At 41.8% G+C, this 15,617-nt stretch overlaps 1 protein-coding gene and 1 long non-coding RNA gene across 2 annotated transcripts in view; one reads left to right on the forward strand and one right to left on the reverse strand.

Annotated features, from left to right (window-relative positions):
- Prkg1 (protein kinase cGMP-dependent 1) overlaps positions 1-4,114 on the reverse strand; it is a 1,047,684-nt gene extending 1,043,570 nt beyond the window's left edge. Inside the window, exon 1 of the mRNA XM_070021099.1 lies at positions 3,771-4,114. Coding sequence (XP_069877200.1) covers positions 3,771-4,039 — 269 coding nt within the window. The 5' untranslated portion in view covers positions 4,040-4,114. The remainder of the gene's footprint in view (positions 1-3,770) is intronic.
- Positions 4,115-4,279: 165 nt separating this feature from the next.
- Positions 4,280-14,868, forward strand: LOC138826090 (uncharacterized). The gene is made up of 3 exons (XR_011371560.1): positions 4,280-4,350; positions 14,274-14,477; positions 14,626-14,868. It is a non-coding gene; the product is annotated as an uncharacterized lncRNA (long non-coding RNA).
- The last annotated feature ends 749 nt before the right edge of the window (positions 14,869-15,617 follow it).

The following is a 15,617-nucleotide window of genomic DNA, read 5'->3' on the forward strand; positions in this document are numbered from 1 at the left end:
CATAATAGGGAACTCAGTTGTGTGCAAAAATATTTAAGGAAGAAATTGAGGCTAATCAGCAATTCTTGAGAAATATACACATGGAGAAAATCAAGAATTCACACAAATCGATGGGAAATTCTGGGAGTCCTTTGGCAGAAAGAAAGTACTTTCAACATAAATTTAAAATATCATCACCACCATCCAGAACAGCCTGTTGTTTTCAATGATAATCACTTGATCCCTACTGGGCATTTCTTAAGGGGTCTGAAAATGAGTACTGCAATAAGTCGGATATTTTCTTTTTAAACATGATCGTCATATTGTACACTTGATACTTACGCTGAGAGCTCAGATCTTCCTTTTCCCCAGTATAATTTTCATCTAAGCATTCCTTAGATACTTGGATCATTCTTAATGGAGAATGTGCATGCTACTCTCTCTGTGGACACATGGAAATCTGACTAATCGGACTGACTTGATTACAATACTCAATATATTCTCCCACTTCCTTTCATGATAATAAATGTTTGAGATACTTTTGTCACCTGTTATGTAAATTTCTTGGATGGTAACGTTTTTCTAAGGCAGCTGTTGATATGTGCAGTGGGGGAACTCCCTTTTACTTTCCCTACCAAATAAATTCCTATACTTTCCAAACTACTGGGTAAAAATAGGGTCCTAAAAAGTTTGAAATGAACTGGTAGCACAAATTAAGAAAATAATTCAAATGGTATAGCAACAGTACAACACTAGCTTTGCAATAAAGCCCCAGTACACCTGTCATCAAGATGGCATAGTCTAAAAAACAAGGAAGGAAGGAAGGAAGGAAGGAAGGAAGGAAGGAAGGAAGGAAGGAAGGAAGGAAGGAAGGAAGGAAGGAAGGAAGGAAGGAAAAGAAAAGCAAGCAAGAAAGCAAGAAAGAAAGAAAGAAAGGAAAAGACAGCAGCACATATAAAAATTAGGATACACACATTTATTTTAAAGACATCATCTATGGTACTAAACTTTACATCTTAGAAACACTGTGATAGTCTCCCCTTTAGGCAAAACAAAGTGTCTCACCACTGATAACTTACTACTGTCTCTTTAAGTGCTAGGACGAATACCTAATTCCAATGAGTACTACCCTCATAGATTATACCTGTCAAAATTCTTTAAATGCTAATGAGTCACCTTGCTGAAAATAAACTCTGTATTTCCATTTGAAAGTATAAAACTAAGCACCGAGTGGGGAAAAGTTTCTCCTCAGTCCCAGGAAACATCAGAGTAGAGAAAAAGAAAACAAGTAGGCCAGTGACTTGTTCTAGACACAAATAGGAGCTTCACCTCTACTGAGTAGGAGCCACTCTTAAAAATTCCTGCTCCAGCAAGCAAAAGGGAGGGAGGAAGGGGGAGAGGAAAAGAAGTGTATATGCCAAACATCTACCATCTCCTCTCAGCACACACAAGAACTCATGCTTAGAGATTTTTATCATGGGGGAGGAGGAGTTTAAAAAACAAAACAAAAACCACACACACACACACACACACATAAAAACACACGTGCCTTTTTGACAGCTGGTGCCTGAATGAGGGTAGCCTTTGGGAAAACGTGGTTCTCTTTTTCTCTCCCATACCCCCGTGAAACTTCCTCCCTAATGCTTTACTCTGAGGGACACACAGCCCAGACACAGAAATCTGAAATTTCAAAAATGCGATAAAGCTGGAACCCGGCAGCCCTGGGAGACCCAGGCGAGGCGAGCAGCTGCGGGGTGACCGCTGATGAAGTCGCTTCTTAAGGAGGTGGGCAGATTGATTCCAGCTGCTGAGCACGGGGCAGGGCAGTGGCCGCTGGCGGAATGCGCAGCCGGGCTTAAGGCAAGACAGCAGCAGCTTCCCCACCAAGGGCACAGCCAAATATTAGCTCTGTTTTCAATCTGAATCTCAAGGGAGGGAGCGTGAGCTTGCCTCCGTTCGACCCAATGGGGATTTAACAAGGCAGGTTGGGACAAAAGTTAACTACTGTCAACTCAACAAATGCAAAGTGACTCAGGAAACAAGAAATGGAAGGCTGGCCCCTGAGATGGCTGGCTCTTTCTGCAGGGCCCTTGCTTCCTGAGGGAAATCCTTCTGGATTGATTCTGTCCCCCACCCCAACCCCCACCACACACCTACTCCCAACTCTGCATTATCTACTGGTTCTTAAACTGGGCCTTTGCTTCCCCCGCCCCCAACACAACACACACACACACACACACACACACACACACACACACACACACACCTCATAATGAGCACACTAGAGAGTCTACAGGGACACATGGAGGGATTGTGGCGTAGGGGGGCTTTGGAGAGTCTTGGACCTAGCTGGGAAGGAGATATGGGAATCCAGAAAATTTAGAAGAGCTGGTCTTTAGAAGATCTGGTCTTCAAAGTAAGAGAGCTTAAGGGGGCGGGGTGCAAGAGTTTAGGAGTCCCGGGAGAGCCCCAAAGCCAGACAGCAAGGGCTCTAAGAAGAGCAAAGGGGTAAAAAGGTAGGCGGGCATGAAGACACGCCTAATGGAATATTCAATATCCTCAGAAATGCATTTTCGTCCGTGCTCTCCCAGAGACTTAAAAGCCAGTAATGGGCTTTGGAGTCTGCACTTCCTCTCCCTAATGTCCAGAGGAGCTTTAATGCTTCAGCCAATCGATCAGCCTTCGCCGGAGAAGGCGTCGAATGGAGTGCAAAAGCTTCCTACTTTGGGCCAAAATCTTCCCAAGCCTCCTCTGCACACCCGGTAGGAACGACACCCGACTTTGAACTGGCAGGATTTGGCTCTTAAAATGCCCTGGAGAAGGAGAGGAAGGCGCCTGAAGGCGCCCAGAGAAACAGCCCGCCCTCACTCCCTACCCCAACTTTTCCGGGAAGGGATTCAGACAGACGTGGAGATCGCAGGGTCCACCTTGGGTCTGGGCTGAGCAGTAAATCCCAAACCTGCTTCAGGTGCAAGGTCACCTAGGCTCGATGCAAACTAGAATTGCCTTCTGGAAGAGCCGAGCAGATGAGCACCCAGAGGTGGGGTTTCTGGGCAATTTCTTGGTGACATCACAACTGCCTTCAAAGTGACCCTGTGAGCAAGCCTCCCTCTTTCCCCCCTTTTTTTTGGGGGGGGGGAGGAGGGAGCCCGTGACCCGCCCTGCACTGGTTCACAGCCCTTCCAGTACAGCTCGAGCTCTGGACAAGTTTAGTCCCTAAATTGAACTCGACCCTGTCCAGACTTCTGCTCCCTCTGGAGGAGTCTCAGGCGAGGCTGCCTGGCAGCCCGATTCCCCAGGATCGCCTCTGGGACACTGCAAGGCCCGGGGTGGACACAGCATGGACATCTCACCCCCACCCCCACCCCACCCCCGCCTCCTATCCGGGCGCACAAAGGAAAGTCAGACAGACCGCCCGCCCCGCGCAGAATGGACCAAGTTCGAAAGCGCGAGAAAACTTTCCACCATCCTTCCACCCCACCCCCTCCCACCCCCCAACCCCGCCCCACGCCACAGGGGCGCGTCTCCCCGAAGAGCTCGCCTTTCCCAGCCCCGGCGGAGACCAGCACAGCACGTGATGGGCAGAAATAAAAATAAACACGTCCCACTCCGCGCGGCGCGGCGCGGGCGTGGGGCGCCCGGCACGCTCCAGCCCCGGGGGCCCCTGGATCCCCAAGACCTCCGCTCCCCCCCCCGCCCCGACCCCGCTGTCCCCTCGATCGTGAACCTCGGCCCAGGACCAGCCCCGGTGGCCTCTGCGGTCCACTTACCGAGCCGCGCCCTGCGCCTACCTTTCTGATTTGGTGAACTTCCGGAATGCCTGTCGGAGGTCGTGGAAAGACCTGTAGGTCTGCGGCTCGGCGGAGATGCCCTGCGCCCGGGTGGTCCGGGGGCCGATGTGGGTGGAGGGCACCGGCAACACCGACTGGCATTTGTGGAGCTTCCTCTTCAGCTCCTGGATTTCCTCCTCTTTCTCCGACAGCCGCTTCTCCAGCTCTTTGATCCTCTCTTCCTTCAGCATGAGAATCTTGGCAAAGTCTTCCTCCAGCTCGCTGCTCATTTTGCTCCCCTCCCCGGAGCCCCTCGAAGAAACTTTTTTTCCGCCCCCCGGGCGGTGGCTTGGGGCGGCGCGGCGGCTGGGACGACCCGCGGGCGGGCGGGATGGCGAGCGCGGAGCGGGAGAGGGAGTGAATGGGGCGCTAAGTGGAGGAGCGCCCCGGAGAGCTGTCCCTACTGCGGGTGCCAGGAGCCGCTAGCTTCGATCCACTTCTGCTGAACGGACTAAAAAGCACCGAGGGGAGGAGGATGAGACGGCTAAAAGCGATGGAGACCAGAGGCAGAGTGCTAATCCCTAGCCTCTCCAGGGAATAGGTGATTATCTTTCATTGAGAAACCAATTAGAGCTGCCCGCCCTCCCCTGAGACCCCCCTCCCCGTCCCCCTTTCCCAATCACTCCGTGAGAACACACGCTCCCGCGCGCGCGCGCCGCCCCACCGAGAGCCCAGTTTGTAGCAGAGGGTTGGATCAGAGTCTGGGCTCACTCCCATCACACGAGGATCACCCTTCCATGCTGTTCTGTGCCCCAAAGAAGGGGGTGGGATGGGTGTGTGAGTGTTGGGAGGGGGAGAGCTCCTTGCCACTGGATCCTTGAAATAGCAACAATTACCATGTGATCTAGGGGATGACGCAGTGCTTGTAACTGGATCCTAAAGAGTGTGTGCTTGTGTGTGTGTGTGTGTGTGTGTGTGTGTGTGTGTGTGTGTGTGAGAGAGAGAGAGAGAGAGAGAGAGAGAGAGATCATAAATATTAAACTGTCTTTACACAACAACCTGCATAAACTCATCTTTGTGAGTTTTTGTTTTTGTTTTTTGCTTTTGTTTCTGCTCTGGAAGTCTGGGTGTATTTGAAAATGTGTGTGTGTGTGTGTGTGTGTGTGTGTGTGTGTGTGTGTGTGTGTGTGTGTGTGTGTGTGTGTGTGTGTGTGTGTGCGCGCGCGTGCGTTTCTGACTATGAAGTCTTGAGGTTGGGACTGCTAAGTAATCAGAATGGCAGGTTACTGGCAGCTCCAAGTTTTTGTTGTCGTTTTCCAGTATAATACCTGACTGGCCGATTGTGAACTAAAATTGTTGGAGGAACTGGGTGAACATGTGGTAAGGAGCCAAGTGTTTTTCGGAAAAGAGGGAGACCTAGAGTTGCTTGTAAAGGCTTTTGAGTCTAGGCTTTGTTTTGTGTACTACAGTTCAATCGTGTGTATTGATCATCGTTCAGGGCTCTGAAGCAGCTACTGGCCACTGCTAAAAACTGCTGGGTCACCCTCTCAGTTCCACTTTGGGGGAGAAATTACGTCAGGGGTCAGCTTAGTTCTCCAGGCCTCCCATATCCATCACCTACCCCGCGTTAAAGGGATTGTTCTGTGCCTCTGAGCTTGAATGTCTGAAATTCCTACACTTCTATCATATGTACTTGTGCCACAGACAGCATTTTCCCCCAACAGCGATCACGATTTGTTGTATAAGGGGGGACATTTCTTCAGGTAGTTCAACAAATGACTATGATTTTTTTAAGAGCTGTGATTAAGACATAAAAAGATTTTTTCTGAAATAGTAACTTTCCTTTTTAAAAACAAACCGATGTATAATTACTGGCTACTTAGGGGAGGAAATGGCTCTACTTGGGAACAAGTAAAAATTAAATTAAAAGCAGCCATTTGCTTTGGTTTATAGATAAAGTCTAAAATATATTTTCTTTTGGAGATTACTCTATTGTTTACTATGAGTTCTGCTTGTTTGATTGTTTTAGATGAAATTTATTATAAAATCTATCTGAATTCTTTGATGGCATGCATATCCACATATGGATACATCAACTCAGATGAGAAGGAGGATTTTCTGGATCATTGATGATTCCTATTCTGTTGCTTCTGTGTGTGAACAGCTTAATCTACTACATTAAAACAGTCAGAGTAATTGATACCTATTGTAACAATGAGAAGTACAGGCCACTCTGTTGAAAACAAACTTTCAACTTTGGGGGGGAGGAAATTATTGGGAAGGTGGAAAGGGAAGGAATGGTAGGGGAAAAATAATAATGATCAATAGGAAATGGACTCATTACCTTACTCATGTAAATTGTAACCCCTCTGTACAGTATATTTACAATAAAAATATATTATAAAAATAATACCTTAGGGAAAAAATTTTCTCACCATTTACGAATCTGACAAATAGCTTCAAATTTACCTATAAAAAACTATTACAGTCTTTAAATGACTCTTACATGGTTTTTTAAAACAGGTTTTTAAACTTGGTTCTCCTGCACATTAAAAAGAATGCAGAATATTTACCAAATTCTCTCATTCATTTGTTCTCTCTCACACACTTCAAAACTAAATCTATCCATATCTTCTAAAATAAAACTTATTTTTAAAGAAGACTGCTTTGGTTTAAATACCATTGATATTTGGTGACATTAAAATGGGTCTATTGGTGGCCTAAAAATATTTAATTTAGAACACAAGAACAGCATGAGAAAAGACACCTGGTAGAATTTAAAAAAAAAACTTGAAGTATTAAAACCAGAGTAGAATAGAGCTGTATCAAAATTTGAATATAGTTTAATCCAACCATATCACAGAGGAAGAAATGAGATCCTTTAAAAATTTTTATTGTAAAAGTGATGTACAGAGGGGTTACAGTAACATTGTAAGGTAATGAGTACATTTCTTTTTAAAGTGTTTCCCACTCCCTCCTTTTCTCCTCACACCCTTGTAGTGTCTAGTGAGTATCACTGTTGCACTGATTCACCCTTTGTCCCACAGAAATGAGATCCCAATGATGAAATCCAAGTTCTCACAGGGATAGAAATTTGGGTCCAGAGCTCCCCATGGCAGGATGGTGATTTCCAGCTTGAAATCTGAAAATCTACAAGCACTAGGATTCTAATGGCCCAGTACTCAAATTTGTGACTTGTCCCTTGACGCTGACTTCTAAATTTGCAGCAGGAATAGTGACAGAGCAGAAATATTAACAAAACTTCAGGCTTTGGCTTTTGTTTTGTTTTCTTAAAGGAGAAGGTCGCCATCTAGTGCCCTTGGAAAATTTTGCTAAAATCCAATGAAATTAAAGTTACTTTCAGAATTTTTACTGGAAAAAATTAAGTGAAGTAAGCCAGGCCCAAAGAAACATAGGTCCCATGGTTTCCCTTATTTGCAATAACTAGTATATGTCTGAGACAAGCAGAAAAGGTCAGATAAGATGATGTTAGGTGAAATGAACCCCATGATAAGGACACAAGTGGTTTTTTTCTTTCTAGCTTTTGTTTCTAACGTATTTATAAGGTGACTGTTTTGTTGCTTTGTATGTCCCTCCCCCACGGTATAACTCCTGTTTTCACTGTATTTGATGTTGGTATAGTTTGGGGAAGGGAAGAAAAAAAACAAATTTTTTAAATAAGGATACAGGTGGACCCATTGTAACAATGAGATGTACAAAATGCTATGTTGAAAAACGAACTTTACAACTTTGTGGGGGTGAGGAGGGAGTGTAGTCGTGGAGATGGGAGGGCAGGGATGGTAGGGGAAAAACAAAGGAGGAGGTAACAATGCTTGATAAAAAATGTACTCATTACCTTGCTCATGTAATTGTAACCCCTCTGTATGGTATTTTCACACTAAAAAACTTATTTAAAAAAAGAATTCTTATTGCAGAAAAACATAAAATATGAAGAATTTCATATCAGAGCAAAAAATTGATCATTTAGACACTGGACAATGATGGTAGTAGTGCTGTTGACTATTGATTGTTTAAGATATTGAGCACAGAGCTAAGTATGTCACTGACTGATTTTAATCTCCATGGTAAGTCTCTAAAGTAAAAACAAGTATTCAATTCTCTCTTCTAGAGGGATAACCTGATGCTTACTCAGATTAGGTAATTTTCCTTGTTAATGTTGCCCAGATTTGTCTCAATCTGCAATAGCACTGCTTCTACCTTAAATGTACAAAGTCTTTTGTACTTGTCTATGCCAGTGGACACACAGAACTAAAACGTCTGTTTTCATTGGACACACTGTGTATACACCCCATATAACCCCAGAGGAGTTCCCAGGATTCTGCCTTCTGATAGGCAATCTCTATGCCAAAGACTCTTTTCCCTTATGATACTTTAAGAGGTGTGCATTGCATATATAATGTCAAATGTTTTTATACTAAAAGAATATGTGCATTCTAATGTTATGATTCTGTTCTCTTTTTTCTGTCTCTCTTTCTCTCCTCCCCTCCCCTCTCCTTCCTTCCACTCTCCTTTCATCCCCTCTCCTCCCTTCTCCTCTGCTCTACCTCCCTCCTCCTCTTCCCTCCCCTCCCTTCTCCCCTCTCCTCTTTTCTCCTCACTTCTGAGGAACACTTTCTAAGGAACTAAAAACTGAAAGATGTAAGTAGTCCTTAAGGGGCTCCTAATGTCTAATCAAGGTCAATATCACTCTCAAGCAATGGGAGGACAATAATCTTACTTGAAAATTTAAAATAATAATACATAAGAGTGATCTGGTTTTCATTATCTCTGTTTTCTAAAATATGTAAATATAACACTGATAATATATTCCTCTCTCCACCGGAAATGTGTCATTGGTCTAAGTTCACATGAATGATTGCTCCATTTACCATGGGGCATGTGGAAATCTCCATACCTCCATCCCTTGAGCTAACACTGGACACTGACACATTGGCTTGGCTTATGTTTCAAAGATCCAGACTAAAGATAAGCCAGACCAAAGTCTTATGAAAGACTGAAACACATATGCTGTCACCTCTCAAGCTGAGTCCACATAGGCTTTTGAGGATTCATTTTCCTCAGTTGCAAAATTATGAATTGCCTAGGGTTCATTTCACCTTCAACTTCTCCACTGAGGCTATGGGGTTCCATTTTTCCTGTGGAGCATTTTGAAATTGTTTGTTCACTCAGCTTGGTTTAAAATGTCAAAAGAAGACTGAGATAAGGTAGAGTTTAGTTGGCCTCATATAGATTTATACTTTCAAAATATTGATGGAAGCATGAACTATTTCTGTTAATTCTGTATGTTATCAGATGTGACTTTAATATTTCTCATTGAGACCAACCACACTGTGTTGATGATGGGGTGCATTACAGCTAAAGAAAGATAAAGGCTTACCAGATCCAGAAACACACCAACATTATCACTACCCACCATACAACACATGAAAATAGCCAAGGAAATATTCTCTTCACTTTAAAAACTTCAAAATTGGTTATATTCTTGTTGTTGAATTCACATACAGCATGATAGCTATTATTATTATTATTATTATTAAAAGACCTATTCACCATAGCCAAGTTATGCAAACAGAGATGCCCTCAATGGAGGAATGGATGAAAAACATTATATATATATATATATATATGTATGTATGTATATATATATATGCACACACATACATATAATGTACATATGTATATACCACATGTGCAATGGGATTTTACACATCCATTAGAATGATATTACATCACTTGCAAAGAAATGGATGGACCTGGAAAGAATCAAGTTAGGTGAAGTCAGACACAGAGAGACAGAAGATGAATGTTTTCTCTCATATATAGAATCTAGAACTAATGTATAAATGTACTAGTAAACACTTCCAAGTTGTATGCAAGTATACACAATATATTAACTGAAATACGGCACTTTCAGGGGAGAATTCACATGGCTCGGTCCAACTAAATGATTACCAGGAAATAGGTATTTGAAATGTGGATGGAGGGCTTAAAAAGAGGGAGGAAGATGAATGAAGAGAGTAAAGGGGAGGATAATGCAGTCATATATCTTAATGCATTCATGCAACATTAAGAAAATTGAGGGGAGAGGGAAGGTTGAGACGGACTGGGAGGAATGATGGAAGGGGTAACATTGACCAAAATACATTGTGTTCATAAACCAATTTGTTGAATGGTAAGTCCTTTGTACAATACTTAAAGCTATTTTTTTATATTTTATTTTATTTTATTTGAGAACATACTGTACAGAGGGGTTACAATTACATGGGCAGGATAATGCATACATTTCTTACCAAGCATTGCAGCCTCCTCCTTTGTTTACCCTTCACCTCCCTTCCCAGCCTCCCCCCTCCCCCCCACCCAATCACACCCCCCTCCCCCCCCCCACACCGACATTGTAAAGCTGGTTTTGACATGACATTTTGTACTTCTCATTGTTGCAATAGGTCCACCTGAATCCTTAAACGACTTGTTTGTCCCCATCTCCTCCACATGTTATACTGACATCAAATATAGTGAAAGCGGGGGTTACACTGTGGGGGAGGGACATACAAAGCAACAAAGAAATAATCTTATAAATGCGTTAGAAACACATGCATGAAAGAAACGAAAACATTAAAATACATATTTAAGGGTTCATTTTCCTAACATCACATTATCTGACCTTTTCTGCTTGACTCATACCTATATATATGCAAATAAGGGAAACCATGGGACCTATGTTTCTTTGGGCTTCACTTACTTCACTTAATATAATTTTTTGCAAGCCTTTCCATTTCCTAACAAATGGGGCAATGCCATTCTTTCTGATGGAGGCATAGAATTCCATTGTGTATATATACCACATTTTCTTGATCCATTCATCTACTGAGGGGCATCTGGGTTGGTTCCATATCTTAGCTATGGTAAATAATGCTGCAATAAACATAGTTGTGCTGGTAGCTTTAGTGTGGTCTTGTTTGTAAACATTTGGGTAAATGCCCAAAAGTGGGATTGCTGGGTCATAGGGGAGTTCTATGTGAAGTCTTTTGAGGAACCTCCATACTCTTTGCTTACCATAAAAAAGAGTCCCTGTAGAAAAAAAATGTATAGAAATGTTTTGCACAAGCTAGTACTTTTGATGTAAAGAGAGTTCTTTATCATGATCCATGTTGCAGGAAGATCTCTGTAATAGCTGTCTACAGGTTTGAAAAAATATAAATGTTCTAGAAATTCTGAAATCTGAAACTTAACTAAGAAATAGCAACACTTAAAACATTGCAGAACTCAAATCCTGCTATCTATTAGCAACCTTGGACCTGGAATATGGAAAGCAGGAAATCATGTGGCTTTGGCTCATAATTTCATTCCCCTGAGCCTCCATTATCCAAACAACCAAGTGGAGAGAGGGATACTAAATTCTCCTGCACCCAAATGCACTCAGTAAAATTTCACATGGAATTTTAATATAAACTGTATGAATAGAGTGAAATGGTAATGCATCCTTTGCTTTGATTTTTGGTGAAAAGATGCTGTTAGGGAAAAGGACAGCTCTTAGGGACAGCTTTAGTGATGGTGATGGAGATATCCATGCTATATGTATGCCCAGGTACTGTACATATATCATCTTCCAGTTATTCAACTGAGCATTCACCAATTTGCTTCTGTGAAGAGGTTTGGCAGTCATAATTAACATCTTAACTTTAAGATATGACGATTATTGGTGTGGGCCTGACCTAGTCAGGTGAGTCCTTTAGGAAAATTGGGCTCTTTCTGAGTAAGGGATTTCAACTGAAAGGGGAGTCCTTGTTTCTTGCTTTGAAAATTGGAGCAGACCATATGCAAAGGAATTCAAGTAGACTCTGGGGACTTACAGTGACAACCAGCAAGGAAATAGGGACTTCATGCTTCCAACCACAAGGAACTGACTTTTGTTACAATTACATGAGCTATGTGGAAGAGCTGGTGCAAATGAGAATATGTCTATGAATATGAGAATATATATATGAATATACATGAATGTATGTATGTACGTATGCATGAAAGTAAATCATGGCTGACACCTTCATTCCAGCCTTGTGTGACCCTGGACAAACAACCCAACCACACTGCCTAGACTTCTCACTCTCACTCTCTCACAGTGAGATGATCAATGGATGTTGATTTAAGGCTCTAAGTTGGTAGTAATTTGTTAGGCAATGATATACTAAACTACTTAACTGCCACTACAAAAGCAGTCTATTTAAAATGCCAGAAATGTTTTACCATTCTCAGAGGCCTCATTTCCAAAAGGGTCATTTTCAGTGAAATTACTTCAATATATTTCAAAGGAATACTTGAAGACATAAAAGGCTACTATGAATTACAAACTGCTTAAAGCATGCTGATGACAGCACAAATGGCCTTTTGAGCATGTCAAACATTCCTCCCTAAAAGACGTTCATGTTTAAAATTGTACATTATTGCAAATGACTTGTAAATCTTCCCAGCCATAGGTTCTAGAAAGAATTGTTTAAGTTACCACAAAGCAAAAATGTTACTGTAATTTATCTCAAGTAGTAGATCTGTGATCTTAAGCAAATTACTCTGACTGTCCAGCATTGGCCTTTCCATCTGTAAAGTATCAGTAATGTTCTTTTATAGTATTATTCATTCATTCATTTACTCATTCATTCATGTTGACCCTAGAGGGCTTGAACTCAGAGTTTGGGTGCTGTTCTTGAAAATTTTTTGTTCAAGGCTAGTGCTCTACCACATAAGCCACAGCTCCACTTCCAGTTTTTTGGTGCTTAATTGGTTTCGTTTTGAACCAAGATCCTCAGATCTCAGTCTCCTAAGTATCATGAGCCAGTGTTTCCTAGTAGTGTTATTTTTTTATGCTAGTTGGTGCTGTGAATGCATTGACATAATTTTTTATTCTTTTTCATTAGCTGAATGTGTTTTCATGGTTATATTCAGAAAATAACTGCTCCTACATCATACTCTTTTCTAAGTTCAAATAACATCAGATAATAGATAGATAGATAGATAGATAGATAGATAGATAGATAGATAGATAGATAGATAGATAGATAGATAGATAGATAGACAGACAGATATAGATAGATATAGATATATCAAGGTGAGCACTCTATTACTTAAGGCATAGTGCAACTTCCAGTTTTCTGGTGGTTAGTTGGAGATAAGAGTCTCCATGAGCTTTCCTGCCCTAGGTGGCTTTGAACCGTGATCCTCAGATCTCAGCCTCCTGAGTAGCTAGGATTACAGGTGTGAGCCACCTGCACTGAGCAACATCAAATATTTGAGAAAAGTTGAGGAAGGGCAAAGAACACCAGTCCAGTTTTGACTTTAGTTTTTATTTGATTGACTTTTATTTGGGGTGAGGTATTTGTAAATGATGGGAAGGTAGACTCATTTGCTTAGAACTTTTAAAGATGAATTCTCAGTAGAAAATGCTTGGACATAATCAAAATTCCAAAAGAATGCAAAGGGAAAAGAGGTCAACGGTCATTCACTAGTAGCATTTATCTTCATGTCCCTCGTGAAGTGTTCTGCTTATTCACAAACATGTATATTTATAGAAAAAGATTTAATACCTGTTTGCTCTGCTAGCCCTTTACATACCTTAGAGCTATTATTTTCTGATATTTTTTTTCAGAACTAGTAGTGAAATGTAACATGCCACCCTGCCCTACTTTGTGATCAAATAATTCTAACAAGGCAGAAGCATTACTGAATTTAAAGAATGCGGGTCACTCCTTCATCTAGACATTATCTATAGAGCATCTGCTCATTAAATAAGTTTGTCACTTCTCATATTAAGTATACTTAATAACTTTAGAATGCTAAGGTATTTTAAGAACACAAGCCAGACATTATGTATGTTTGTATTTTTTAAAGAATGTGATGAAATGGCACCTTGGCTTAATCCTTCCCACTGGCTTTCTGATAATGGTGACATTCCATCTGTACTATCTCTGATTATTTCAAATCAAACACTTCCATGCACAAAAGTTAACAAACCATTGCTATGCACCAGGAGCAGTCAATTTTGACAATTCTTTACTTTTTCTCATAATCATCATACTTTGGGAAGAGGATCACTAATCAAAACTGCATAGTAGCTTCAGTTGTTTTTTTATTATTATTATCCTGATTCCATGAGGATGAATTTATTTGGAAACAACGCTTGTCAGAATGCCAAAGAATTGGTTATAAAAGGAAGTTAATCTTTGCCTTTATATCTGTTAAAAGTATCTCCACAGAACTTACAGTGTCCAAGGAGATATTACAACTCACTCGCATCTTTACTTCCAAGTGTTATGCTGGTTATATATATATTTTTCAATTTATGTTGTATGTGGCTGTATCCTAGCAGCATTGGTAAGGTGGGAAAGTGGAGGTGGCATTCAGAACTTCCCCCAGGCTGGTGTTAAAGAGTTGTATTAGTTACAGTAGGAAGCCTTTCATCCACTCAGATTGCTTTGCCTCAGCATTCCTCTCCCTCTCCTGGGCATCCTTTTCCAGCCACTCAGTCTGCAGAGAGCAGAAAGGCAGCACAAAGACATCAGATATTGAACTAGGAAGACAAAGTCCCCGCCACCCTTCATTCAAGGCTCCAGCTAATAAATGAAGATCACTTTCCTACAAGCAGACAAGCAGACATGACTCAGACTGTGGCTCAAATCATCAGCAAGAATCTGTGCCAGGAATTCCTCAGGGTGATATAAGGTACAGTGTGTGTGTGTGTGTGTGTGTGTGTGTGTGTGCGTGCGCACTATGAGTGTGCATGTGTGCATGTGTATTTCGGTCACCGTATACTTCTTCTAAATTCTTTGTCTGGTGTGGGTGTATCCACACCCACAAATCCTCCATTCAGAACAAGCGTACTTGAACATGAGGAGCAGAACTGGAGGAGTGTGAAGAGGAGATGGAAAAGCCTCAGGTTGCTGAGGCTCTAGTTGTTGCTGTTCATCAAGATGGACAGTCTCTGCCCCCTGCCAGTCACACAAACTCATGTGCCTTCTATGCAAATGTTAAATTCGCATTCCAGGAAAGATACATGTATGCCAACAATCTTTTTTTTTTCCAAGACATTATGGATCTGGCATTCTTCCTTTGAAAGAGAAATTAAAAATAAATGTGTGTTGTATCTGAGCAGAGAGACTTGGTTTCATTTATTTGTTTTTCACTGTTCTTATGAGTCATAGGCGCTGCACTAGACTAGACATAGAGGAGACTAAGGTGAGGAAGGCAGAGGCTCTGTCCTCAATGAAGTCATGAAATTGCAGGAAGAGCTGCTTAGCATTACGGAGCTCTGATGCATAAGTGACTAGCAGTTATAAACTAAAAGCTGTCACCAAAGGGCTGTTGTGTTACAAAGGAAGGAAGGGCAGAGTGCAAGATGTATGTCCATCAATGTGCACACAGACATTATATGTGAGAGAGAGAGAGAGAGAGAGAGAGAGAGAGAGAGAGAGAGAGAGAGAGAGAGAGAGAGAGAGAGAGAGACAGAGGCTATTAAACTTCCAAAACTTCATTTGCCAAAAGCAAATGAAAACCAAAAAATCACCAGATAATCAGGCCTAGGCCCACTTTATTGATGGCCAAGGATTCATTTGCCAAAAAGTTTCCAAGTTTGCTGAGCTGGGCATTGCTAATTTGTACCTATAATCCTAGCTAACTCAGGAGGATCCAGGTTCAAAGCTAACACAGGCATCTGAGAGACTCATTTCCAATTAACCAGCAGATATCTAAAAGTGGACAAGGGGTTCAAGTGTTTTGGCACCATCTTTGAGCAAAAAAGTAAAAGAACCTGAGTTCAAGTCCCAGTACTGGTACAAAAAATAGTAATTAGCTGAATTTCTATAA

This window comes from Dipodomys merriami, unplaced genomic scaffold, assembly GCF_024711535.1.
Source record: "Dipodomys merriami isolate MVZ:Mamm:240054 unplaced genomic scaffold, mDipMer1.0.p SCAF_14, whole genome shotgun sequence".
In the NCBI taxonomy this organism is placed as follows: domain Eukaryota; kingdom Metazoa; phylum Chordata; class Mammalia; order Rodentia; family Heteromyidae; genus Dipodomys; species Dipodomys merriami.